This window comes from Jaculus jaculus, chromosome 3, assembly GCF_020740685.1.
Source record: "Jaculus jaculus isolate mJacJac1 chromosome 3, mJacJac1.mat.Y.cur, whole genome shotgun sequence".
In the NCBI taxonomy this organism is placed as follows: Eukaryota; Metazoa; Chordata; class Mammalia; order Rodentia; family Dipodidae; genus Jaculus; species Jaculus jaculus.
The window spans coordinates 150,312,594-150,338,460 of record NC_059104.1 but is presented as its reverse complement, the minus strand read 5'-3'; the positions used below and the strand labels follow the sequence as shown (position 1 = coordinate 150,338,460).

General features: G+C 46.1%; 1 protein-coding gene across 5 annotated transcripts in view; it reads right to left on the bottom strand.

Annotated features, from left to right (window-relative positions):
• The window catches only part of Alpk3 (alpha kinase 3), a 52,930-nt gene that overhangs the window by 8,562 nt on the left and 18,501 nt on the right, over positions 1–25,867 (bottom strand). For 4 of the 5 annotated variants that reach the window (XM_012948699.2, XM_045144936.1, XM_045144934.1 and 1 more), the window contains 6 exons: positions 16,229–16,346; positions 14,416–15,649; positions 4,370–6,446; positions 2,626–2,773; positions 2,178–2,305; positions 2,024–2,059 (listed from right to left, as the gene is read on the bottom strand). In XM_012948699.2, the coding sequence (XP_012804153.2) occupies positions 2,024–2,059; positions 2,178–2,305; positions 2,626–2,773; positions 4,370–6,446; positions 14,416–15,649; positions 16,229–16,346 (3,741 nt within the window). Of the gene's footprint in view, positions 1–2,023; positions 2,060–2,177; positions 2,306–2,625; positions 2,774–4,369; positions 6,447–14,415; positions 15,650–16,228; positions 16,347–24,454; positions 24,589–25,867 lie in introns of all 5 variants that reach the window. The other variant, XM_045144935.1, reaches the window with a different exon arrangement.

The following is a 25,867-nucleotide window of genomic DNA, read 5'->3' as shown; positions in this document are numbered from 1 at the left end:
GAAAAAGAAACTACCCTTCTTGGTCATCTTTGGAGGATTCTAGAATACCAACTCATTATTTGAAATTTGATTAAGTACACAGAAAAATGAAAATACTTATCCTTCATTTTCTGTTAAGATAGGTACGTATCAGGGTAACCAAATAATTTTCTCAACAAAAATATTTCAGCTAATAAATGAAGACAAAATGAATAGAATAGAATACCTTCACGAGGTAACTCCTAGTGTGATAATGGATACAGGCAGTAAGCAGTGAATGCTAAGACCATCCAGATAACAAAGGAAGTTGCTGGATATGTTTTTCACACACAGAGATAACCCAACTAGCAATCTTAGCATTTATGTCCCTCTGGATAGGATGCAGAAAGAAATATATACCATGTATGTGAACTTATAAATCTTCTTCCTTTGTAAAAAATTACTTATTTATTTATTTGAGAGAGAAAGAGAGAATAAGGCAGAGAGAGAGAGAGAAGGAGGGAGGAGTGGAGCACCAGGGCCTCTAGCCACTGCAAACTCCAGATGCATGTGCCACCTTGCACATCTGGTTTATGAGGGTACTGGGGGATTGAACCTGGTTCCTTCAGCTTAGCAAGCAAACTCCTTAACCAGTAAGCTAAGCCATCTCTCCAGCCCTTCTTCCTATTTGCGTGTGTGTGTGTGTTTTCAATGTAGGCTCTCACTCTAGCCCTGGCTGACCTGGAATTTACTATTTAATCTCAGGGTAGCCTCAAACTCACATAATGCTCCTACCTCTGCCTCCCAAGTGCTAGAATTAAAGGCATGTGCCACCACGCCTGGCAGTTTTGTTTCTTTGAGACAATGCAGAAGTACATAAGCCAAGCCAGCCTTGCCTCCTCCTGCCTCAGCCTCTCAAGGGTCAGGGATATAGGCTACAACAACATACCTGGTCTGCAAATTGTTCTTGTAAAAAATTATACCTGAATCCAGCCAAACCTCTTAACATGATTAATTTAGAAGAAGTATATGAATGATCAATTTAGAAGAAGTATATGAATAGAACATGGCAAATGAAGATATAATTAACAACACTAGAAAATAAGAACTTTGCATATAAGTGACTTCAACAAATAGGAGAAAGGAAATAGAACTAGGGGCTGAAGAGATGGCTTAGAGGTTAAGATGCTTGCCTGTGAAGCCTAAGGACCCAGGTTTATTCCCCAGGACCCATGTAAGCCAGATGTAGAAGGTGGTGCATGTGTCTGGAGTTGGTTTATAGTGGCTGGAGGTCCTGGCCCACCCATTCTCTCTCTATCTGCCTTTTTCTCTTTCCCTCTCTCACTAAATATAAATAAAAATTAAATTTAAAAAAAAGAAAGAAATGGAACTGTCATATGTTAAGTGACACAAAAGCTTTATCAGTCAAATAAACTAGTGGGTCCTGATTCAAATCACACATGTAAGACAACTAGGGAAAGTTGGCATTTGATGATATTAAGGAATCACTCCAAGGTTCTTGGTATGGGTTTGTGTTTCACAGCAGTTAAATGTTATTTGATAACTGAACAAAGGGGTGATAGCATATGTCCTATAGAGCCAAAACAGTCTCTCTTCTGATATTCAAGCCCTTGAAATATTTGGCAAACATTGGGGTTATCTCACCAGAGTTTTGCAGAAAATGCAATGTTTCCCAGGCCCTTCTTAGACATGTAGGATATCTCACAGTAGAGACTGAGAAGCAATGTAGGAGTCTACAGAACACCATGAGAGAGACTAGGTGACCTAGTGGTCAGTCCTACCCTTGATCAAGGATTCTGGTGCAGACTGAGGGCCCAGGACTGCATTAAATACTGTAAGTACCTTCCTCTCAGCCACTTCCCACCCACAACCTTCTAAACTATCAGACCTCCTTCATCACCTTCCCCAAGCTGTATCCTACACTAGGAGACAAAGGGTAACAGCAAGTGGTTTTGGGAAGGAGTCCAAACCCTTAACAAAGGTCCCTCTGCAGGGGGTAGGGCTGTGAAAAAGACCTGTCCTCCTCCCCAGAGGGGCAACATACCTTCACCTTCTTCCCTGGAGATGAAGGCAGACAACACTGTAAGGAGAGACAGAAGAGGAAGCAGCTGCCTTCAGGCTGCCCTGCCCAGGCAGAGTATTATCTCTGCCCAGGGGACTGCTACCACTGCACAGAGCCAGGCTGCAGAGACACTCACCCTCAGGACTGAGGCAGAAGTCAGTGGAGGCCGAGCCATGCTCATTGTGGATGGTACATCGATACACACCACAGTCCACGGGGGACGCCTGCACGATGGCCAAGGCTGCTGGCCCCTCATCCCCTGCACTGCAGAGAGTGGAGACCATTCTCATGAGGGCCATCACTGTGACACAGGGCCTGAGACCCCACTCTCAGAGGTGGTAAGAGGGTCCACGGTCAGGAAATGGTCTGGTTTACAATCATGACACCTACTAGCTGTGACTTTGGGCCAGTAATTTAAGACCTCTAAGCCTTTGTGCAATTTTATCATCTACTTGGCATCTACTTACTGTCTCTCACTAGTAGGGTTATGTGTGAGGAATAAATGAGGAAATTAGGACAATATCCAACCTGACTATAACAATTAGGGAGCCAGGTCAGGTGGAGGTGGTATCCAGGTAGCTTACCTCCTGCCCACCTCACCCACTGGGTGCTGATCCTTGGCCCATGTCAAGACTGAGTCACTAACAATGTTGAAAAACTGGCACCACAGCTTCAGGCTACCAGAGGCATCTGGAAACTGTTCCACCCGAATCTTCCGGATCACCTGTGGGGCTGAAAGCAAGAAAGAGTCCAGTTACAAAGAGAAGCCACGTCCCCAACATCGTCTCATGTGTCCCTCTATAGGCAAACTCCTGCGTTCCTGGGTGCCCCTGGTAGAATAGGCTGAGAGAAAACAAAATCTGTTTCTTCACAAACCCAGCATTCCATAGCTCCAGCTATCTTCCACTCTGCCCCCAGAACACATCTTAGGCCAGAAAGAGTCTCCAACCCCACCCCAGGCCACAGCTAAGTACATCAGTAGGGATAAGCAGTCAAGCAAGGCACTGAATTTTGTTCCCCTATCTCTACAAAACTAGGTTTGACTCTGCTCTACACTGTGTAATTATGGAACAAGCTGATAGAGGGAATGATGGTGATGGTGGAGCTAGGATGCCACTGCCCCACTCTGTGCTAAGTTCCTGTGTTTTTATTGTTGTTCTTTACCAAAGTAAAGTCTCCCTCCAGCCCAGACTGACCTGGAACTCACTCAGTAGTCCCAGGCTGGCCTGTAACTCATGGTGATTCTACCTCTGCCTCCTGAATGCTGGAATTAAAGGTGTGCACAACCATGCTCAGCTTTCCTGTGGTGTATTTATTGAAAGAGTGGGGAAAGGGAGAGAATGGGCATGCCAGGGCCTCTAGCCACTGCAAATGAATTCCAATGCATGCACCACCATGTACATCTGACTTACATGGGTTCTGGGGAATCAAACCTGGGTCCTGAGGCTTCGCAGGCAAGCACCTCAACCACTACGCCATCTTTCCAGCCCTTTATTTTTAAAATATTTTATTTATTTATTTATTTGAGAGAAAGAAGCAAATGGAGAGAATGGGTGCACCAGGGCCATTAGTCACTGAAAATGAACTGCAGACACATGTGCCACCTTGTGCATCTAACTTATGTAGGTACCGGGGAATTGAACCGGGGTCCTTAGGCTTCTCAGGCAAATGCCTTAATTGCTAAGCCATTGCCATCTCTCTAGCCCCAGGCCCCGCCCCTCTTTTTTTTGAGATGAGGTCTATGTATACTAGACTAGGTGTGAAAACTCCCTTTACAACTACCCCCACTCTCTCTCTAGGGTGTCACGTATCCTGTGGGGGCTGGCCTCAAACAAATTTGCTCTGAAGCCAAAGGATGGCCTTAAACTTCTTATCCTTCTGCCTCCAGAGTACTTGAATTACAGGCATGTGCCACCACACCCAACTTATGTGATGCTGGGGACTGAACCCAGGACTTTGTGCATGTTAAGCAAGCACTCTTATCAACTGAACTACATCAGCCCTAAGCCTTGAACTTTTCGTCCTCCAACTTCAGACTCCAGAATGCTAAGATGACAGGTTTGGACCACGGCACCTCACCTAGTACGTGATTTCTTCTGTATCACTCAACTCTCACATTGTCACAAGGCCTTGTGCCATTATCAGACCCACTTTGCAGGGAAGCAGAACTAAGACAAACACCAGACTTTTCTGATAGCTCATGAAATAGGGAATTCCACAGGGAATCTGCCAATCCCTAGCAAGGGTGTTCTGCACTGGTGAGGTGGTGCTGGGAGCAGCAATGTGACAGCTACAGCTTTCTGGCGGCCTTCCCTTCCCAGTGCTCACCTGTGAGCAAGTCTTTGGCTTTCCTGGGCTTGGCCAGAGCTTCCTGCTTGCCTTCATCCAGGACAGGTTCAGAATCCAGTCCACTGGCCTTGGAGCCGGAGCCCAGGTCTCCTGCTGTGGGCTGGTCCTCTACCCGGGGTACCTCCAGCGTGCTGATCTTTCTGCCCTGGGTAGGGGAACGCCTCTCCCTCCCTAGAGTCCCAGGAGACCCAGGCACCAGGCTCTTCCTGGAACCCCGGGGAGAAACTGTGGGACTCTCCCTTTCTTCAGGTTTGGTTACCTCCCCATCTGCTGTTGCTCTGACCTTAGGGAGAAATCTTTTCCTCCGGGCCCCCAGAGCCAGTTCCTCAGGTGTAGCTGCAGGGATACCCATCAAAGCCTCCCCTGGGACCTCCTCCTCTTGGCAGGGTTCCTGTGTTCTGTTCTTCACTGCCTGCCCACCTACTTCTTCCAACAGCCCACCTGTGCAGCAATCCTGGAAGGCCCCCTTTTGGGAATCCTCTCCCTCACCACTGGATCCCTCCTCACCTACCACAATGGCAGGAACAGTGAGGGGGGTTGGCAGGAGGCTGGAGCCAGAATTCTGGGAGCTTTGGGTAGCAGCCAGGGCCTGTCTGCCAGCCTGCACCTCACGGTCCAGGAGGCCAGTAAGGCGGCGGGAGGTGCAGGGACTCAGGAGCAGGCTCTGTGCACTCTGTACCAGATGATTGTTCTCTACACGCTCCAGGATGCGCCTTGATGTCCGGGGACTCAGCCCTGCCACTTCAACAGTAGGTGCCAAAGTGGAGGAGGGTGCTAGGCCTTCAGCGTCAGCTCCTGCCTGGGACTCTGCCCTGGCTTCACTTGTCTCAGTGCTGGACAGCTTTAACAGCAGAAGCAAGTAGTTCTTTAGGGAATCTATGAGGCCGGGGTCACAGCTTCGGGGAGCTGGGGACCGTCCCTCCATATCTGATTTCTTGGCACAGGCACCTTCACTGCTTGTGGCCATGGTTTCTGATGTGAAACTCTGAGTAGGAGGCCCTGGCCCCAGGTGCAGTGTAGGAGCTGAACTCAGCATGGCCTGGTCCTTAGAGGGCAGAAAGGCATCTGCACTTATGTGCTGAGAAGTTGGGGTGTTTTGTAGCCCCTCCTGTGGGCTACTGGTCAGGCTAGTTCCAGTAAGAGAGGGGGAAAAGGTGGGCACCTCCTGGTTCAGGCTAGCTGAAGGGCCACCATGCAAACCCACAGATAGCATCTCCCTGGGCTGCTCCTCCTTGGGGCACTGGAATACGTTCTTCTCTGGCTTGGCCTTCACCTGGCCTGCCCACTCTGGCCTTTGGCATGCTTCTCCTCTTACTTGTTCCAAGTTCCCCTCAGGTGGCAGCTGTGCTAGGCACACAAGATTGTCTGTCAGGGGATCTAGTACAGAGTTCTCCTGGTTTCTGAAGGCAGTTATTGCTGGTTCCTCAGATCTAAGCATGAAACCAGGCTTTTCTAAGTCACAAGATGCTTCTGGGCTCTGCACCAAATGTTCCATAACTTGCGGAGATCTAGAACACTCTGATGGTGGGAGTTTGGGAACTCTGGGTGGTGGCCTGAGGCCGGTCACAGGCTGCTTCTCTGATTGGTCTTTGAAAGCCATGAGCATGCTGCCCTCCAACTGTGTCTCCTTTTCTTCTTGCATCCTTGTGTCTCTCATGTCTTCCTGCATCCTCTCATCTTCCTGCACTTTCCTACCCTCCTTCAGCCTCTCATCTGCCTGTGTGCATCCTACCTCCTTGTTCATCCTTCTGTGTGTTACCACATCCTTCTGTAAACTCCTGTCTGACTGTGGACTCTCACTTTCTTGTGTCCCAATGTCCACCTGTATCTTTCTATCTGCCTGTGTCTCCTGGGCTGCTGGTGCTCTGTCTCCTGGGGTCCTTCCTTCTGCCCATATATTCTTTCTGCCTCCAGTTCTCCTATCTTCTTGAGTTTCTGTATCCATGGGCTCGATGACACTTTGTTTTTCAGAGATGCTGCAACCAACAGAGTCTGTTGTATGAGAGCTGCTGCTGGTAGATACAGTGGTAACCATGGCTGCCTGAGACTCTTGAACCTGAGAACACATGGACAAAAGCAATGACTAATTATATATCCATAGGCCACCCTGAGACTACATAAGGAATTCCAGGCCAGTCTGGGCTACAGTGAAACCTTACCTTGGGGAAAAAAAAAAAAAAAAAAAGCTTAGTGATTAAGGTGCTTGCCTGCAAAACCTAAGGACCTAGGTTCAATTCCCCAATACCCATGTAAGACAGATGCAGAAGGTGGTGCATGTGTCTGGAGTTCTGTTTGCAGTGGCTGGAGGCCCTGGTGCAAGTAAATAATAAAATATATATTTAAAAAAACAATTCTCAGCCGGGCGTGGTGGCGCACGCCTTTAATCCCAGCACTCGGGAGGCAGAGGTAGGAGGATCACCGTGAGTTCAAGGCCACCCTGAGACTACAGTTAATTCCAGGTCAGCCTGGATCAGAGTGAGACCCTACCTCGAAAAACCAAAAAAAAAAAAACAAAAAAAAAAAAAAACAATTCTCTTCCCCTGCTAAATGGTTATGCTTCCATGGAACTTGAGGAGATGTCAATTCTGCATGTTCTTCAGGGCCCTTTGGCTGGGTACTGTGTTCTTCAGTGGCTTTTCAATACAAAGTGAAACCCCCTTTCAAGATTACTGCAGCTGACTTAAGTATTCCTCTTCAACATGATGAACCAAGGTATAATGTGTTATATAAATGACTCTGAGGTGGTTTTGCTAGTTTGAGGCAACTAAATATGGTTAAAGATTCTTAACAGAATGGACAAATGTACCAGCAAGCAGCCATCTTTAGTCAGGGAGGCAGCTGTGTTAGAATCGTCAAGAGGAACAGATGCAACTGTTTAGAGTTTGACTGCAAGATGAGGCAAATCACCGGCTATCATTTTGATCCTAAGCAAACTTTTCTCTGAATTTAGACCTTCCTCATGCATCCAGAGTCACGTGCAGAGGGGGACTGTACTTAATGAGGTCTTTAAGCTTTTCACAGACTGCTCAGACACTGAGTTTCATTCTTTGCTGTTATTCTCTCAGACTTTTTGTCTCTTCCTTGGGTTTATGTTTTTCAGTGCTAGGCCTCTCCATTCCATATCTAATCTCTTCCAGTTTAAGATTTTTTTCTTCCCTAACCCCTCTCCACTATTCTGGTAGATACAATAGCAAGATTTTTATCCTAAACTAGGACTCTCTTTCCTGCCCTATAATAACCCTCTTTCTCCTCTGTGTCACCTCCTTCTGAATAATTAAACTTGTTTTCCAGACTCTGTCAAGGAAGTAATCTATGACTTCCTGATCTTTCCCATTGTCCCTCTGCCTTTCCCTTCTCTGATACATTCTCCCCTGGGGCCCCTCTTTTCCTGGTACTGTCCCTGTCAAGATCTTCACCTGTGGACCTTCTCAAGTCTGTGCAGTTTCTGAGGAGTGGTCCCTAGACCCTTTCCAGGAGCACTTTGTAGTGTGACTTTCTTTTCAGTGCTTCTTCATTAAGGGGGATGGTAACCTGGGCTTTTCTGGGAGAAACTGCATCTGGGAAGACCCATTTCCAACACATGCAAATGCAGAGAAAAGATGTTGATTGCTGTTTTGCAGAGAGGACTATGCTAAGCATGGGGTTATCTGAATAAGATGAACTCTGACTAGGTTATATGACTAGATGATGGGATGATTATCATAAACTGAAACGCCAAACCAAGTGTCACCAGATATGGATAGATTCAGATAGCTCATACTCATATCTATCTTTCAGTTCCTCCTCAACAAAGGCATCTCTTTGATTCCCCATCACTTTTTTGGGGGGGAGGAGGTTGTGAAGGGGAGGGAGCTGTTCCTGAGACTCTCATATCTTAGAAACAAGATGTTTTGCCATATGGACATGAAGAATGAGAAAATAATATCGGAGACCTAGAGGATCTATATAACTGCCAAGATTTGCTTCAAGATCTTTAAGAAGAAACAAATCTTTTTGGATAGTGGAAGGTGAAGAACTCTCCTGGAAACTCCTCAAGTGCATCTCTATTCCAGACAGGACTGTAAGCAGTTCAATGATCTCTACCTCTTCCCCTTTGATAATGATCTCAACCCCTTCCTTGTACACTTTGGTCATCTCATTTCTCTATTATTTCTGTAATCTTAATGACAATCTCAAAGAATATGACCTCAGTAAGAGTTTGAATACATCCTGGAATGAGACCCAGAAACTATTATCTTTCCTTTCTAGAGTGTGATTTATTATTAATTTTTTGTTTGTTTGTTTTACAAGGTAAGGTCTCACTCTCTAATCTCAAAATGACCTGGAATTCACTGTGTAATCTCAGGCTGGCCTCAAACTCAGTGATCTTCCTACCTCAGCCTCCTGAGAGCTGGGATTAAAGGCATATGCCACCACACCTGGTTAATATTGTTATTTATTTGAGAGAGAGAGAAAGAGAAAAGAAAGAGTGTGTGTGTAAGCACACATGTGTGCATGTGCATGTCGGTGCTGCAAACGAACTTCAGATGAATGTGCCACTTTGTGTATCTGGCTTTACATGGGTACTGGGAAATTGAACCTGGGCTGGAAGGCTTTGCAAGCAAGTGCCTTTAACCTCTGAGCCATCTCCCTAGACCCTAGAGTGTGATTTTTTCAAAAAAATGAAGGGCTGGATGGATGGCTTTGAGGTTAAGGTGCTTGCCTGAAAGGCCAAAGAACTCAGGGCCCATGTAAGCCAGATGTACAAGGTGGCACATATATGTCTGGAGTTTGTTTGCAGTGGCTGAAGGCCCTGGCATGCCCATTCTCTCTTTATCTGCCTCTCTCTCTCTCTCTCAAATAAATAATAAATAATTTTTTAAAATATTAAAAAAACTAAGTAGCCAGGCATGGTGGCACACACCTTTAATCCCAGTACTCAGGAGGGGGAAGTAGGAGAATCGCTGTGAGCTTGAGGACACCCTGAGATTACATACTAAATTCTAGGTCAGCCTGAGCTAGAGTGAAACCCTACCTCAAAAAACCAAAAAGAAATAAGGCACATAATTCAAGTGTTGCTATTACAGGTATGAGCCACTACATGTAACTCTTTTTATTTTTTAAACTAATTATTTAGGTTAGCACATAATAATGGATTTTGAAATAATACACTTACAAGGAGAAAAGATTTACTTTGGTTCATGATTTTGGATGTTTCAGTCTGTGGTCTGCTGGGCCTATAATGAAGCAGAACCATCATGACAGCGAGTATGGTTAAGGCAAAGCCAATCACCTCAGGGAAAAGACAGAAGAGGCTGAGGTCCCAGTTTCCTCTTCAAGGGCATGTCTCCAAAGACTAAAAACCTTCCACTAAGCCTCACATCTTAAATTTCCACCACTGCCAGATAATGCTAAACTAAGGATTAATCCTTCAACACATGGATCTTTGAGGAACATTTAATATCTGAATTATAGCATTTCTTCTGTTTTTCATTCATTGTTTCCACTTTCCTGCCTTCTTTTATTAATATGTTTTACTGTGTACATTTTTATTTTTACTGTAATTTTATATAGTGTCTTACCACTATCTCTTTGCCTTTATTTTGGGGGGGGGGGGTGTTAAGGTAGCATCTTGCTCTAGCCCAAACTGACCTACAACTAGTCTCAGGCTGGCCTTGAACTCACAGCGATCTTCCTACCTCAGCTTCTCAAGTTCGCTTCCTTTTCCCCCAGATCCAGTTAGCAAGACAGCATCAGGACAGACAACAGCAAATCAGAAGGCTGGCAAACTTGACCCCAAGCCCTCAGCCATTATCTTCACTCCCCAACAGCACCACCTAGAGGCCCCAGTACTGGTCAGTATGAAAGGGCCAGGGCATATCCTGGAACCTTAGTAGATGGTTAATACAGTGGTCATACCACTGTCTCTACATTCAAATGCCTGGCCCCTCATCACTGAGTGAGTCTAGAGCTGAAGAGTAAGATAGAAAAAGTTCAGGACATGTTTGATTTCTTACTTAGCCATAGCATTTTCTCATTAGAAATTCATTCATCTTAGTTTAAGTGTGTGATGGTTTAAGAATGTGGTAGCACATGCCTTTGATCCCAGCACTTGGGAAGCAGAGGTAAGAGGACTGCGGTGAGTTTGAGGCCAGCCTGGAACTACAGAATGAGTTCCAGGTCAGCCTGGGCTAGAGTAAGATGTAATCTTGAAAAAAAAAAGACTGGAGGGAAGAATGATGGCTTGGGTACCAGATGTTCTGCTCTAGTCACTGTAGGCAAGTCCCTCCCCTGCCTCCTATAAAAGAGCCTATGGTGCATCACAACACACACACGCCTCACATTACACACATACACAAGCCAAAAGAAAACGTAGTAAGATTCTTAAAAGATCTAGTAGGGTAAGACTGAAAAACCAATACAACAAAAGAGCTGGGTGTGGTGGCACACAGCTTTAATCCCAGCACTTGGGAGGCAGAGGTAGGACTGCTGTGAGTTCAAGGCCACCCTGAGACTACATAGTGAATTCCAGGTTAGTCTGGGCTACAGCAAGACCCAATGTCAAAAAAAAAAACAAACAAGTATTACATATATACATACATACACATACATATATGACATTTCACATGTATTTTTAATAATTTTTTGTTATTTATTTATTTGAGAAAGAGGCAGAGAGAGAGAATGGGCTCACCAGGGCCTGCCTCCAGCCACTACAAACGAACTCCAGATGCAAGCACCCCCTTGTGCATCTGACTTATGTGGGTCCTGGAGAATTGAACTTTGGCTTTGCAGACAAACACCTTAACCATTAAGCCATCTCTCCAGCCCCTCACATGTATGTTTTTAAGTTTAAAAAAAATGAGGCTGGTCATGATGGCACACACATCTGTAACTTCAGCCCTGTGAGGGAGAAGAGAAACTGCAGAGTTGTTGGGGCTTGTGAAATGCAAGCTCCAGAATAAATAAGAGATTCTACTACAAGAAAAACAACAACAACCAAAAAAAAAAAAAAAAACAGGTACATAAGTGATGGCAGGGAACACCCAATAACTTTCTTTTCCTCTGGCAGCCACAGGCGAGCCCATTGGAGCTGTAGGCAAGCACACAGAGTACCACATCAGCATATACATAGTGCATACAACACACATGCATGAGACATACAATGCACATACAAAAATAATGAATCAATTAAGTTAAAACCATACAATCTTTGAGGGGTCTATACTGTACAACCCTCCCTGCCCTAGGGAAGGTAGGCTGGCACTTCCTGCCCTGGCTCTGCCCAGGAGAATACAGCTGTTGTGTGGAGTTTCCTACCCCTGTAGGCAGAGAAGGCAGATTCGCATACGGGGTTAGCACCCAGCCTGGTCACTTCCTACATGAGCTCCCTAGGGCCTACAAGAACCATCTCTCTGGAAGGGTCTTACTGTCCAGCCTATGGGCTGTCAGGCATGTGGAACAGCCCCACCAAGTTTTCCCTTACCACACCAATGGCCTATATCACCTGACACCTAGCACAAGGCCGGCAAAAGCCATGAACAGATCCAGAGTGTGGATTGAGGTCCTTGAGGTTTGTTCCACTCCAAAGCCCTCTATACTACTGACCTTACAGAATGTATTGAAATAAAGCCATATCACTGTCACTTTGATCCTGAGCTCTCCCTTCGACCTCTATGTATGCTCTCTCCATGGGAAAGCCCATCAGTGGTCTCCACCAAGCACCTTCCTCCTCATTTTGCCCTCCCTAAGGTGCTAAATGAACTTGTCCCTTATGTGTTTCCCATTCACTCTTCTAAAAAGCCATCTGTCCTCTGCTCACATGCTTATGAAACACTGCCTTCCCACAGAGAACCTCTGTTCTGGACTCCTGTTTCCTCTACCTTAGAAACAGTCTCAGCCGAGTTCCGGCCCAAATCAGAAGCTATCTCCACTTAGATTTAGCAAAAAGATTTACAAAACACACAGTACAATCAGAATTCCCAACAGACAATATTTTCATAGAATGCATATACTCCATTTTAACCATCTACCTTCTTTCTGGAAACCTCTACAAATACTATCTTCCTTCTGCCCTGTGGTGTAACATGGGCTCTGTAACTCCTGGGAATCTATTCCCTTTCACCCCTGGAGCATGAAAACCTGGCCGCCTCTCCTCCTTTGAATCCTGCTTCTCAAACTCCTTACTGCAGACCCAAGGGGGATACTAACTGCCCCTCCTCCACACAAAACATTGTTTCCTCTTGGCTACCTGCTCCCCAGAAAAGGATAGCTGCCTGTTCCCAAGTAAAACAGCTCGTCTCTATCTCCCATCACAGTAACATTTTACACTGTTGCCATTAATCTTGCTTATAATATGTACTAGGCCCTATGCTATGCACTCCAGATCTTGCAACAGCCTTGAAGTGGCCATTATTATTATCATTATTTTGACTTTATGACTTGCCCAACATCATACCTTGTTAAGGATAGTCAAACATGCACATAGGTATATCTGATTCCAAAACCTCAAATAAACTCAGATGAAACCAGCATTTCCTGGACAACCAGTGTTAGAAGTGGTTGGCTTTTGAAGTTTTATTTATTTTCATCCACATACAAAGGATTAAGTGTCATTGTTTTCTTAAAATGGTTTATTTAGGGCCGGGTGTGGTGGCACATGCCTTTCATTCCAGCACTCTGGGAGGAGGCAGAGGTAGGAGGATCACTATGAGTTCAAGGCCACCCTGAGACTACACAGTGAATTCCAGGTCAGCCTGAGCTGGAGACCCTACCTCAAAAAAAAAGGAGCCGGGTGTGATGGTGCACGCCTTTAATCCCAGCACTCTAGAGGCAGTGGTAGGAGGATTGCCATGAGTTCAAGGCCACCCTGAGATGACAGAGTTAATTCCAGGTCCAGAGTGAGACCCTACCTCGAAAAACAAAAAAAAAAAAAGAAAATAATAAATAATTTATTTGAGAACGAAAGAGAAAGTGGCAGAGAGAGAGAGAGAGAGAGATTGGGCATGCTAGAGCCTCTAGCCACTGCAAACAAACTTCAGAAGCATGTGCCACTTTGTACATCTGGCTTATGTGGGTCCTGGGGAACCAAACCTGGATCCTTAGCCTTCACAGGCAAGTGCCTTAACCACTAAGCCATCTCTCTAGCCCTCATTGTGGTTTTTGATATTTTTTTGAGGCAGGGTCTCATTCTAGTCTAGGCTGATCTAAAACTCACTCTGTTGTCCAAGCTGACCTTGATTTCATGACAATCCTCCCATCTCAGCTTCCCAAGTGCTGGGTTTATAGGCATGCACCACCATACCCAGTGGTTTTTGATTCTTTTGGAAACAAGGTCTTGCTATATAGTCTGGGCTGGCCATGAACTCACAATCCTCCTGCCTTAGCCTCCCAAGTGCTTGGATTATAACATTCTATATATATACAGATATAGTTATTTGGTTTGGTTTTGTTTTGTTAAGGTCTCACTCTAGCCCAGGCTGACCTGGCACTGACTCTCTAGTCCCAGGCTGGCCTTGAACTCAGACATCCTGTTATCTCTGCCTCCTGAATGCTGGGATTAAAGATGTGTACTACCATGCCTGGCTTTTTTATTCTTTTGGAGGGGTGAGGGTTAACACACTGTGTTTTAAAAAATCTAGTAAACCTCCATGTTGAGACCTACCTGCTGCATACTACAGTATACTTCCATCTCTCCTGTGAAGCACTGTGGCCTCAGTATGGCTACAGAAAACTTCAATGGTGCTCTTCCTCCCTCAGAGAACAGTATCTTCACTTTCTCACCTTGGGGGGCATTATAGTACCCTTGACTGGTAACCGGCATAATCTCAGAAAACAGACCCACAGTGAGGCTGTGCTGCCTCCATACTTCAATCTGGAGAAAGGCCAAGCAAGGCCACGTGGTCCCCTGCTCCCAGCAGGCACTGCATCCCCTCCCCAACCTTTCTATAAATAGCCCACCACTCACTGGCTGCCAAGCTGTTACAGCAAGAGTTTCCATGAGGTCAGCTTCCCAGAGCAGCCTCCAAACACACCCTCAGACTTACCTCCCCTGGAGTCCTGTGGCCTGTTCGCCCCTGCAAGGGGCTGTCACGGGTGCTGTGTCGCCGGCGGGCAGGGGGTGTTGGAACCTGGACAGAGGCCTGATGTGGGGCCTTCCCTAAGTTCTGGGCTGCAGGTCCTAGAGCCTGACTTGTAGAAGAGATGGTACTGGGCTCCTCTTTGGGCTTCGGCGGGGCAAATCTCTTCCTGTTGAAAAGCCTATTGGGCTGGGGGACCATGGAAGGTATGGGCTGACCAGAGACTCCTTCACCTCCAGGCTTGATGGGTGCCTTGCCTGAAGAACTCTCTCTAGGGCCTCTGGCACTTGGGGATGGGGGTTTCTCTTCTCCCTGGGCCCTGCCTGCCTGGGTGCTCTCCATGTACATGTCCTTCAGGGAGAAATAAACCTCCTGGTCTGAGACAGTGCCTGGGACAAAGGCTGAGGCTGGAGCTGGAGCAATCTGGGCCTTGTTTTGAGTGTCCATAGCAGAGGCTGGCTTCCTGGTTCTTTCTATTCCAGAAGACACAGGCCCCTGTGCTGACCTGAACCCAGGCCGGTTCTGAACAGGCTGCGTGTCCATGCAACCCTGTGTTCCACCAGAATCAGACTTGTCTGAGCTGACGACACTATTTTCTGAAGAGCACTGGCTTCGGTCTCTCTTCTCTAACTCTGGCTCCCGCAGACCCAGCTTAGATTCCTCATCTTTCCTTTTCTTCTTAGCCCCAGGCTCTTTTTGGGGGCTTCTCTGGGACCCCAGCTCCACAGCCTCACATATGTATGCCAACAGGCCATGCTCCCCATCCTCCCCGTTCTCAGGAGTTGGCTCCCCATTGGTAGGCACCTCTCCAGAAGCAAAACTATTGATCAGGCCCAAACTTGGGTGCTGAGGAGACTCAATCTCTCCTTCCTGCCAAGCTGCAGAAGACCCTTCCTCAGCCTCTGTAGCTGGTGCTGAGGGGACCGGCACCTCTGCCCCACTTAGTCGCCGCTTTCGTTGGAAGCGGTCTGGGCTGATCTTGCGCAGTGTGTCAGCCTCGCCTGCAACCTCCTTTCCATGCTTCCAGCTCTGCTCAATTTCCCGCATCTTGGCTGCGGCCTTACGCTTCAACTTGGCAAACCAGCGCTGATGGATCTTGTACTCAGTCATCGTGCCTACCTCCAGGACTCCTGAGCAGGACACAATGCCCTTGGTGTTTCGGGCAGAGGCCTGATAGATAGCAGCATCTTCTTCTTGGCACCTAGAGGTAGGAGCATGAGGTGCCATCTCTCCTTCCAGGGAAGTAACCACCGCTCCCTCCCCACAGCCAGGGCCTCTGGCATTTAATATTTGCCTCCTCCCCATCCAAGCCCTGCCCTAAAGGCCATGCCGTACCTTAGACACCACCATATTTCCTCCATTACAGTGGAGGAAACTGAGGCCACTAGAGTGTGGCAGCTGACCAAGGTCATGCTGTCCCAAGAGGGATTAGACTTAGGGTTCAGAAGAGCTCCCTTCAGAAGCAGATGACCACACAGCCCTTAGTGAAATAACGATGACACTGTTGCTTTTTCTGGCTGCTGACCTCATGGAAAATGTTTCTGTGGGTCAGGACCTCCTCTGGCTGCACTCAGCTCATGGCTGTCAGAAGCACTCCCACCATGGCCTTAGGAGATCTCAGACACTGGCAGACAAGGCAGTTTATCAGCTCAGCATCAGGACCCTGCCCTTTAACTCCAGCAAGTGCCTGGGCATCTCCAAGCAGACAACTGCATGCCAATGGCAGGATCCAGGATAGAGCCCTCATGAGAGCAGAGCAGAGGAGGTCCCTCTCCCTCACCTGTATAACTGCAGTGTGTGACGGTTGCCTTGATGAGTGATCTCGTATTTTGGCAAGCCACAGTATCGGTCCAGTTCCATGTCATCCTTGTACCAGGTCACCTCTGGCTCTGGGTATCCTGACAAGGAAGCAAGAGATTGGGTGACAGACAGTAAGGTGAGCTCCAAAACAGTGGGAGGAGAAACAGAGACGAGGGCTTCCCCAGGCTGCCTGAAGAGACTGGGCAGGACCCTGTGCTGCAGGCCTGCTGGAAGCACAGGCCCATGAATAGCTCAGACTGTTTTCTGAAACCAGAACCTGTCAAAGCTGAAAATATTTCCCCTTCCAGCTGGAAGAAACTAGGGAGGAGAAATTTCCTAGCTTTCTAATAGGAGGGGAAGTAAGGAATTTCCAGCAATTGTTCATCAGTTGTGCCAAACTTTCTTTCTATAGTGGCCCATTCTATATTTTCAAGTCTAGAAAGGTCACTCCTTAAAACCCACCATGCCATCCCTGACCAAGAATCCACCTTTCATTCCAAGTTCCTAAACTGTATTGTTTAACAAACACAGCTAAAACATTCATTCATTCAGTTTTTCACTTAAGACCCATCTATTCTATTCACACCTACCTATCCACCCAGTCACTGTAGTAAGGCTAAATGAGGAATCTATTATCTTTTTCTGGGAACTCCCAGCTTACCCATGAGGAAAAGCTCTTAGCTATTAGTCACACGCCTCTTGCCTCCCTGGACACAGATGACTAGCCCATTAATAGACACTAACGCCACTAATCTAATACAATCATTTAACCTAGGATTTGGGGAGAGACACTTACCATTGTGACTGGAAACATAATTTGGAAGGGACAGGGAGGGAAGCTATATTCTGTAGCATGAACTAAGGACTAGATAATGGGTTCTGAAGGTATAGCTCAGTGGCAAAGCATTTGCCTAGCAGGCACAAGGCTTTGGATTCAATTCCCAGAACCATAATAGTAATAAAAGCTAAATAAGACTACACAAATCTTAGAGCAAAATAACTGCACCCTGGAGGAAAAAAGGAAGTAGATAATACTGGTCTACAGTAAGTGAGAGATAAGAGACTAAACTGATGCAAGGCAGAGAGTCCCAACATGCTTTCAAATTCCAGTTTCAAATTCTACGCATGGTGCTTTCACCTGTAATCCCAACAGTCAGGAGACTGAGACAGGAGGAATGATCCAAGTTTAAGGCCAGCCTGGGCTACGGAGTAAATTCCAAACCACTCTGAGTGAGACTGCGTCTAAAACAAACAAAAAAGAAAATTCTCTGAGGCAGGCAGATTGCTGTGAGTTCAAGGCCAGCCTTGGACTACAGAGTGAGTGCCAGGTCAGCCTGAGCTAGAGTGAGACCCCCCACCTTGAAAAAAGAAAATTCCTGATGTCAATCATATCTGAGCACAGCTATACTCCTCTGCCCCATTCCATAAGGAGGCCCTCTGTGGGTTGGAGATATGGCTCAGCAGTTAAAGAAGGCCTGGAGATATGGCTCAGCAGTTAAAGAAGGCCTTCTGGCTGTAGAAATTGCTCAGTGGTTAAGGTGCTTGCTTGTAAAGCCTAAGGGCTAGGGTTCTATTCCCTAGTACCACACAGAGCCAGATGCACAAGGTGGCAAATACATCTGGAGTTCTGTTACAATGGCTGGAAGCTCTGGAGCACCAATTTTCTTTCTCTCTCTCTGCCCTTTGTTCCCCTCTCTCTAAATAAATAAGGGCTAGAGAGATAACTTAGAGGTTAAGGCATTTGCCTGTGAAGCCTAAAGACCCAGGGTGATTCCCCAGAACCCATGTAAGCCAGATGATTGTACATACATCTGGAGTTCATTTGCAGTGGCTAGAGGCCTTGGTGTGCTTATTTTCTCTCTCTCTCAAATAAATAAACAAACAAGCAAATAATTATTTGTTTGTTTGTTTTAAGAAGACTCTCTTATCTGGCAGCATACACTTTTAATTCCAGCATTCAGGAAGGATAGGTAAGAATCACTGTGAGTTTAAGGCTAGCCTGGGAGTACAGAGTAAGTTCCAGGTCAGCCTGGGTTAGAGTGACCCTACCTCAAAAAACAAACCCAAAAAATAAAAATAAAAAATAAGAAGGCCCTTTGGCCTTACCAATGAATTCTGCCACTCCCAAAACCAACTCCCACTAGTCAACACAACTTAGTAGATGTCAGACTCCTAACAGCCATTCTCTGAAGCATATACAAAGCATGGAAGCCACAGGTTTACTCTCTGGGAACTTGTTGTCAGACAGGTGTCCACCCAAGGGAGCAGTGCTCCTGGCATGACACAAACTCTCCTCTCCTTGCTATTTGTGGAGAAATCACATTCCTACACAAAATGTTCCTTACTGGATTCCATACCTCAAAAATCAAGGCCATCTATCTCAGCACTCAGGAGGCAGAGGTAGGAGGACTGCCGTGAGCTCGAGGCTACCCTGAGACTACATAGTTAATTCCAGGTCAGCCTGGACCACAGTGAGACCCTACCTCGAAAAACCAAAAAGAAAAGAAAATCAAGGCCATCTGTCCAGCAATTGCTCCTGCATCATCAATTCATTATATTGTTCCTGTGAGCATATGAGCCTACAGGACTGTTGTTGTTCTTTACAAACAGTGTCCTTTGGCCCCTAACTCTCCTTTAGCTACTGCCCCCATTTCTCTGCTCTCTCCTCTACAGAAAAATTCCTTCGCACTCTGGGACCGAGACAGGAATGTTGTAGATTCCAGACCAGCCTGGTCTACATAGTGAGAGCATGTCTATGAATAAAACAAAATAAGACCCTATAAATAAAATAAAACCAGGTGAGGGCTAGGGAGATGGCTCAGCAGTTAAAGGTACTTGTTTGCAAAGTCTAATGGCCTGGGTTCTATGCCCCAGAACTCACGTAAAGCCAGATGTACAAAGTGACAAATGCATTTGGAGTTCGTTTGCAGTGTCAAGAGGCCCTGGTGTGCCCATACACACACACACACACACACACACATACACACACACACACACACTCACACTCACTCTCTCTCTTTCTTTCTGCTCATAAGTAAATGAACAAATACTTTTTTTAAAAAAAACTAAAGTCAGGTAAAGTAGCAGACACCTGATTGCTTCCTGTTATTTCCTAGCCCCAGCCTGGTCCCCATCACCTCCATCCCTTCCTAAAGTGTCCTCCTCACTGCCGCATTGCTTCCATCCTGACCTTCTTCAGCCCATTCTCAGCACAAGAGCCAGAGTGAGGCTTTTGAGAATCAGCTCACACCCACCCTGCTTAATACATCCTAAGTGCTCCTAACTCACTCAGGTTCTCATAGTCTGGGCCCCATTATTGCACCAGCTTCATCTCCTCCCTGATTCCCCTTTGCTCTCTGGACCCCAGCCACCGTCCTAACACACTATGAGAAGCCACATCTCAGTTCTTACACAGAGCTCTGCTTCCCACCTGCTTCCTTACAGCCTTCCCTAAACCCAGGGTGAGCCAGCAGCCCTCCCTGTCAGCATTCCCTATCCCTCCTAATGTTTTTCTTTGTAGAACACTTGCCACATGATATACTGTACAATCACAAGTGTGTTGGTTCAAGTGCATCTTGTCCAATGCCTCACCATGGAATATCACCTTTGTGACAACAGGGATTTATCTGCTTTTCAGTTGTGTATACAGTTCCTAGAACAGTGCCTTGTATTGAATCTACACTTATTAAATATTTAAAAATGAACATATAAATCATATATAAAGAATTCAGGGTGTAGGGCTGGAGAAATGGCTTAGCGGTTAAGTGCTTGCCTGTGAAGCCTAAGGACCCTGGTTCAAGGCTCAATTCCCCAGGACCCACATTAGCCAGATGCACAAAGGGGCGCATGTGTCTGGAGTTCATTTGCAGTGGCTGGAGGCCCTGGTGTGCCGACTCTCTCAAACTGCCTCTTTCTTTCTGTCACTCTCAAATAAATAAGTAAAAATAACAAAAAAAAATTTTTTAAGTGTTCAGGGTGTAGAGATATCCTTAGCTGGGGAGCTAGGGGAGGCTTTTAGAGTGAGTGGCTCTTGAACTAGACTTGAAAGATGGGTAGAATTCAGAATATGTGGCTGTGCAACTCCAATGCTTTCCCCTGGAGTCAGCTTTAGTATCACCTGCACTTTTCTTCTGTCAACAAATCATAACACTGTAACAGCTCCTGCTCTATATTTCCTGCTAGACTCAGGACCCATATGAGCAGGAATCATATATGTTCACTGCTATATCTCCACTACCAAAGACAGTACCCTGGTGCATAGTAGTTACTTAATAAGAACACGCTGGATGGGGGCTGGAGAGATGGCTCGTTAGTTAAGGTGCTTGCCTGTAAAGCCCAATGACCTAGGTTTGAATTCCCTGTACCCACGTAAACCAGATACACAAGGTGGCACATGCATTTGGAGTTCATTTGCAGTGGCTGGAGGCCCGGGCATATCTGTTCTGTCTGTCTCTCCCCTCTCCCACCACCTCTCTGCTAGCAAATAAATATTTTAAAAAAGAATATGCTGGATGAGCAAGTAAAGGAATAAGAGGATGAGTGAGGCTTGGGGAATAGCTCCAAGGTTAAAGGCTTGCTTGCTAAGCCTGCTGGACCAGGTTCTATTCCCCAGTACCCACGTAAAGCCAGACATCCAGAGTGGTGTCTGGAGTTTGTTGCAGCAGCAACAGGCTGCTTGTGTGCTCATTCTTTCTCTCCCAAATAAATATTAAAAAAAAAAAAAAAGAAGAGGATGAGCTGGGTGTGGTAGCACACACCTTTGATCGCCATGAGTTTGAGGCCACCCTGAAACTACATAGTGAACTCCAGGTCTGCCTGGGGTAGAACGAGAACCTACCTTGAAAAACCAAAAAAAAAAAAAAAAAAAAAAAAAAAAGGCAGAGAATGGCATACTTGGCATATGAACCAAAGCAGTGGCATGTGAGGGAAGGAAAAGGGCATGCTAGGGAACTGTGAATAGCAGCAGAGTGAAAGGGAAGCAAGGCTGCAGCTGGCTTAGCCAGAACAAACTGGACAGTGCTAGTTGTAAAGCGAGCCCCGTGTTTCCACTGGGAACTAAAACCCCCAGTTACATCACTGTGCATGTGGCCAGGGCCAGCACAGGTGTCCTCACCATCTTGTGGGATGATCTCACCCTCAACAGGGCTCTACTCAGAGCTCCCTGCCTCATGACCTGCCCAGCATAGCCTCCGCCTCCAGGGCATCTGAGTCCAGACAGTAAGCACAGTTATGGGACAAAGAGGAAGGTGCTGGACAGCCCACACTGAACTATGGCTACAGCCTCATCCCCCATACACACAATGGGGGAGGGGGTCAACCAGGCAGCTTAGGGATACATAGCAGCAATGGCCTTGTAGACAACTTTTTGGGGTGCACATTGCTTATCTGGTAGGTAATGTGTTTTGAAATAGGGTACACAAAAGCCAGAAGGGGCTGAGTCCTTTACTCCCTGCAGACATACCTCCCAGGCAGGTGTGCATGTACACACTTGGCTCTGGTCAGGGGAGCTCAGGGTGAAACCTGAGCTGGTAGCTTGCCCTCTGCCCCTTCACAGCCCAAGAACTTTGTTTCACAGCCAGCAGACTTGCTTGGGAAACCCAAATTGGAGACTTGCCACTTCATCCCAACCACTCCCAGTCTGGAGAAGCTCAGATTAAAAAAAGATAGAAACAATTTTTTTTTTTTTTTGAGGCAGGGTCTCACTCTAGCCCAGGCCAACCTAGAACTCACACTGTAGCCACAGGTTGACCATGAACTGACAATTCTCCTACCTCAGCCTCCCAAGGGGTGAACCACCATGTCTGGCCTCAGAAATGGAAATTTAGTTCTCAAAGAAATTTCAGATAGGAAATTTCAGGAACAACCCTGAACAAAAGCTGCTCACATTTACTGAAGACTTAATAAGTGTGTCAGGAAGGAAACTAAACTGAACACTTTGAATGTGATACCTCATCTAAATCAACAAGCAGCTATGGAGAAGGTAGCTACTAATCCTCCGTTTCAAACTCTTCTGAAGTCACCTACTAGTAAGCAAAAGAGCAAGGACTCAAATCCCTCTGTTATAAAACAACATGAACAGGGCTGGTGGAGCATGTGTCTGGAGTCCGTCTGCAATGGCTAGAGGCCCTGGGGTGTCCATTCTTTCTCTCTCAAATAAATAAATATTTCTTAGAGAGAGAGAGAGAAAAAATGGGCACCCCAGGGCCTCAGCCACTGAAATCAAACTCCAGACCTTTGCACCACCTAGTGGTCATGCACAACCTTGCGCTTGCCTCACTTTTGTGCATCTGGCTTATGTGGGATCTGGAGAGTCGAACATGGATCCTTAGGCTTCACAGGTAAGTGCCTTAATGGCTAAGCCATCTAAGTATTTTTAAAATATTTTAAATGACAGGAAAAAATACCTCTTTTACACTAAAGAAAAATGAGGCTCAGAAAACCCAATTTATATGGGGTCACACAGGGAGGGCACAGCCAGGTTTTCTTTCCCTTTTGCCAAAGCTCTTTCCAGTGAAAGGTCTGGGATCAATATATGATTTTTTTTTTTTTTTTTTATGTAGGGTCTGACTCTAGTTCTACACCTGGAATTCACTATGTAGTCTCAGGGTGGCCTTGAACTCATGGCGATCCTGCTACCTCTGCCTCCCAAATGCTGGGATTAAAGATGTGCACCACCTGGGCTGCAGAGATGGCTTAGCGGTTAAGCGCTTGCCTGTGAAGCCTAAGGACCCCGGTTCGAGGCTCGGTTCCCCAGGTCCCACGTTAGCCAGATGCACAAGGGGGCACACGCGTCTAGAGTTTGTTTTCAGAGGCTGGAAGCCCTGGCGCACCCATTCTCTCTCTCCATCTGTCTTTCTCTCTGTGTCTGTCGCTCTCAAATAAATAAATGAATAAATAAAAATTTTAAAAAAAGAGAAAGATGTGCACCACCATGCATAGCTTCAATATATGAATTTTTGCTCCCAGAAGTCATCATGTTTTATTTACTTCATTAAGCAAGTTTTTTTTTTTTGTTTGTTTGTTTTGCCAGAACTTAGTTCTTTCTAAAGACTCAATCTCTTGGTCCAACCTACTTGCTGTTGATATTTATTTCTTCCAGCTCACATGCATGTGTGTGTGCTCATGTACATACACACACACACCAACAAAGAATGCACCCCAGAGCTAAGGAGAACACAGGAGGGAGACCATCCTGCTCTGCACAGATAGGTTATCTCAAGGACAGTAGCACCCCAGCCAGAGGGGTACTGAGGGAGCCAGAAGTCATACAGCCCAGCCAAGACTATTATCTTCCCATGCACCCACTCTGAGTGTAAAGAACTCCAGGGTCTTGTGTTCCTTCTGCAAGACTGAGAAAGCTTCCCTCTCAGAACAGCCCACTCTTCACTGCTCGATGATGCTCCCTTACCTGAACTAGGTTTCAACCAGCAGAAAAGCATCACCTGTGCCTGGTGTCAGGGCCAACTCAGCTCAACTCTGTTCAGGGTGAGCTACTGAGGGAGGGCAAGGAGTGAGGCATGTGTGGTCACTCTGTCTCCATGGATACAAGCCAGGGACAGCACAGCAGCCTCACATAGCAGTCAGTGTCAACCACAGATCTGGGTACAGACCACCTCCAGGCTGGGGGAATTCAATGTCTCATCCAATTTCCTTTGTTCTTGGAATCCCTCTGCATCCCCTCTCTGAAATAAGACTCTTCTAAAGTCATCTACTAGTAAGCAAAAGAGCAAGGACTCAAATCCCTCTGTTATAAAACAATAGGAACAGGGCTGGAGTGATGGCTTAGCGATTAAGGTGCTTGCCTGTGAAGCCTAAGGACTCAGGTTTGATTCCCCTCTCTGCCTTCCCTTCTCCCTTTCTTGCAGTCTACATTACCTCCTTGCTTGTTTATGGTATACTGTGGTAGTCAGTTACCTTTCTAATCCTGCTACATAAAACTAAAGTCACCTGAGATCTAGGGTGTATGTGTGGAAGAGTAGGGGCCAGAGAGTAAAGAACAATAGTGGATGAAGGAGTAGATGTTAGAGATAGTCAGGGTCCCAGAAACTGTATGGCTTACATATGGTAGGTGCTCCTCAGCAAAAGACCACGGCCCTGACTGGTCATCATGAGATATGGGAGTAAAAGTTTAACCCCACTGGGTTAGGCTTGAAACAAAGAAAAGCTTATTACCATGATGGCCCTAACATCCCAAAATTATGTATACCTGGCTCATGTCTGGCATCTCCACATTGTTCTGACAGTTCATGACAACATCCCTGATGCCTTCTTCTCTTGAGGAACCTCACTCAAGTCCCCACAGCAGATGCTTTCGCTGCTATTGTTGCTCCCAAGCTGCAGCTGACATGAACAATGGGAAGTGAACAAAGTGGAGAGACTAATTTTATCATCAACAGGATCAGGGATCACTGAGGACATCTGGTAAATACACACCGTGGCAGCTCCAAAGAGGCATCTACATGTCTAGTATGAACCCTGTCCTTGAAAAGCTCATGATCTTGTTGGAGAGAGAGATGTCAGGGAAAAGAAGCTGTGCTAATGGAGGATAGAACTAGTGTGTTCCCAGAAGTGCTGGAAACAATTTTCCAGAAGTCAGCCTTTTAGCTATGTCATGAAAGATGAAAAAGAACTTGTTGAGCAAAGGAGCAGTGAATTTCTTGGGGAAAAAAAAAAAAAAAACTTTAAAAAGCCATCTAGCTGGGCATGGTGGCACATGCCTTTAATCCCAGCACTAAGGAGACAGAGGTAGGAGGACTGCCATGAATTCAAGACTACCCTGAGACTACATAGAGAATTCCAGGTCAGCCTAGACCACAGTGAAACCCTACCTCAAAAAATTTTTAAAAAATGCCATCTACTTTCACACCATTCTGAAAACCTACAAAGACTATACTAAATGAGTTTCTTTTTTAAAATTTTTATTTATGTGAGAGAGTGGAAAAGACAGAGAGAGAGAGAATGAGTGGCCCCCAGCTGCTGCAAACAAACTTCAGAGGCATCAAGCTTACATGTGTCCTGGGGAATCAAAACTAGGTCCTTGGCTTTGCAGGCAAGTGCCTTAACCATTAAGCCATCTCTCCTGCCCCAATTGGTTTCTTTTAACAAAAAATAAATAAATAAACAAATAAAGCCAGGAGACTAGGAGAAACAGGCAAGAAAAGAAATAGGAGCAACAAAATTTTGTAAATAAAAAAACGGATGGAAAAGTAACTTACACTCAAAACAGTTAAGCACTAAAATATCAGACACTTAAAACAAAAAACAGGGCTGGAGAGATGGCTTAGCAGTTAAGGCACTTGTCTCCAAAGACAAAGGACTCAGGTTCGATTCCCCAGACCCATGTAAAGCCAGATGCACAGGTGGCATATTTGTCTGGAGTTCATTTGCAGTGGCCAGAGACCCTGGCATGCCTATTCTCTCTATATATTTTTATGCCTCTCTTTCTTTCTGTGTGTCTCTCTCTCAAATAAATAAGTAATAAAATATTAAAAACAAACAAAAAAAAAACCACAGGCTGCTGGGCCTGATGGTGCACACCTATAATTCCAGCAGGAGGCTAGAGCCAGAGGACATAAAAGTAAAAGACGACTGGGCATGGTGGTGCACACCTTTAATCCCA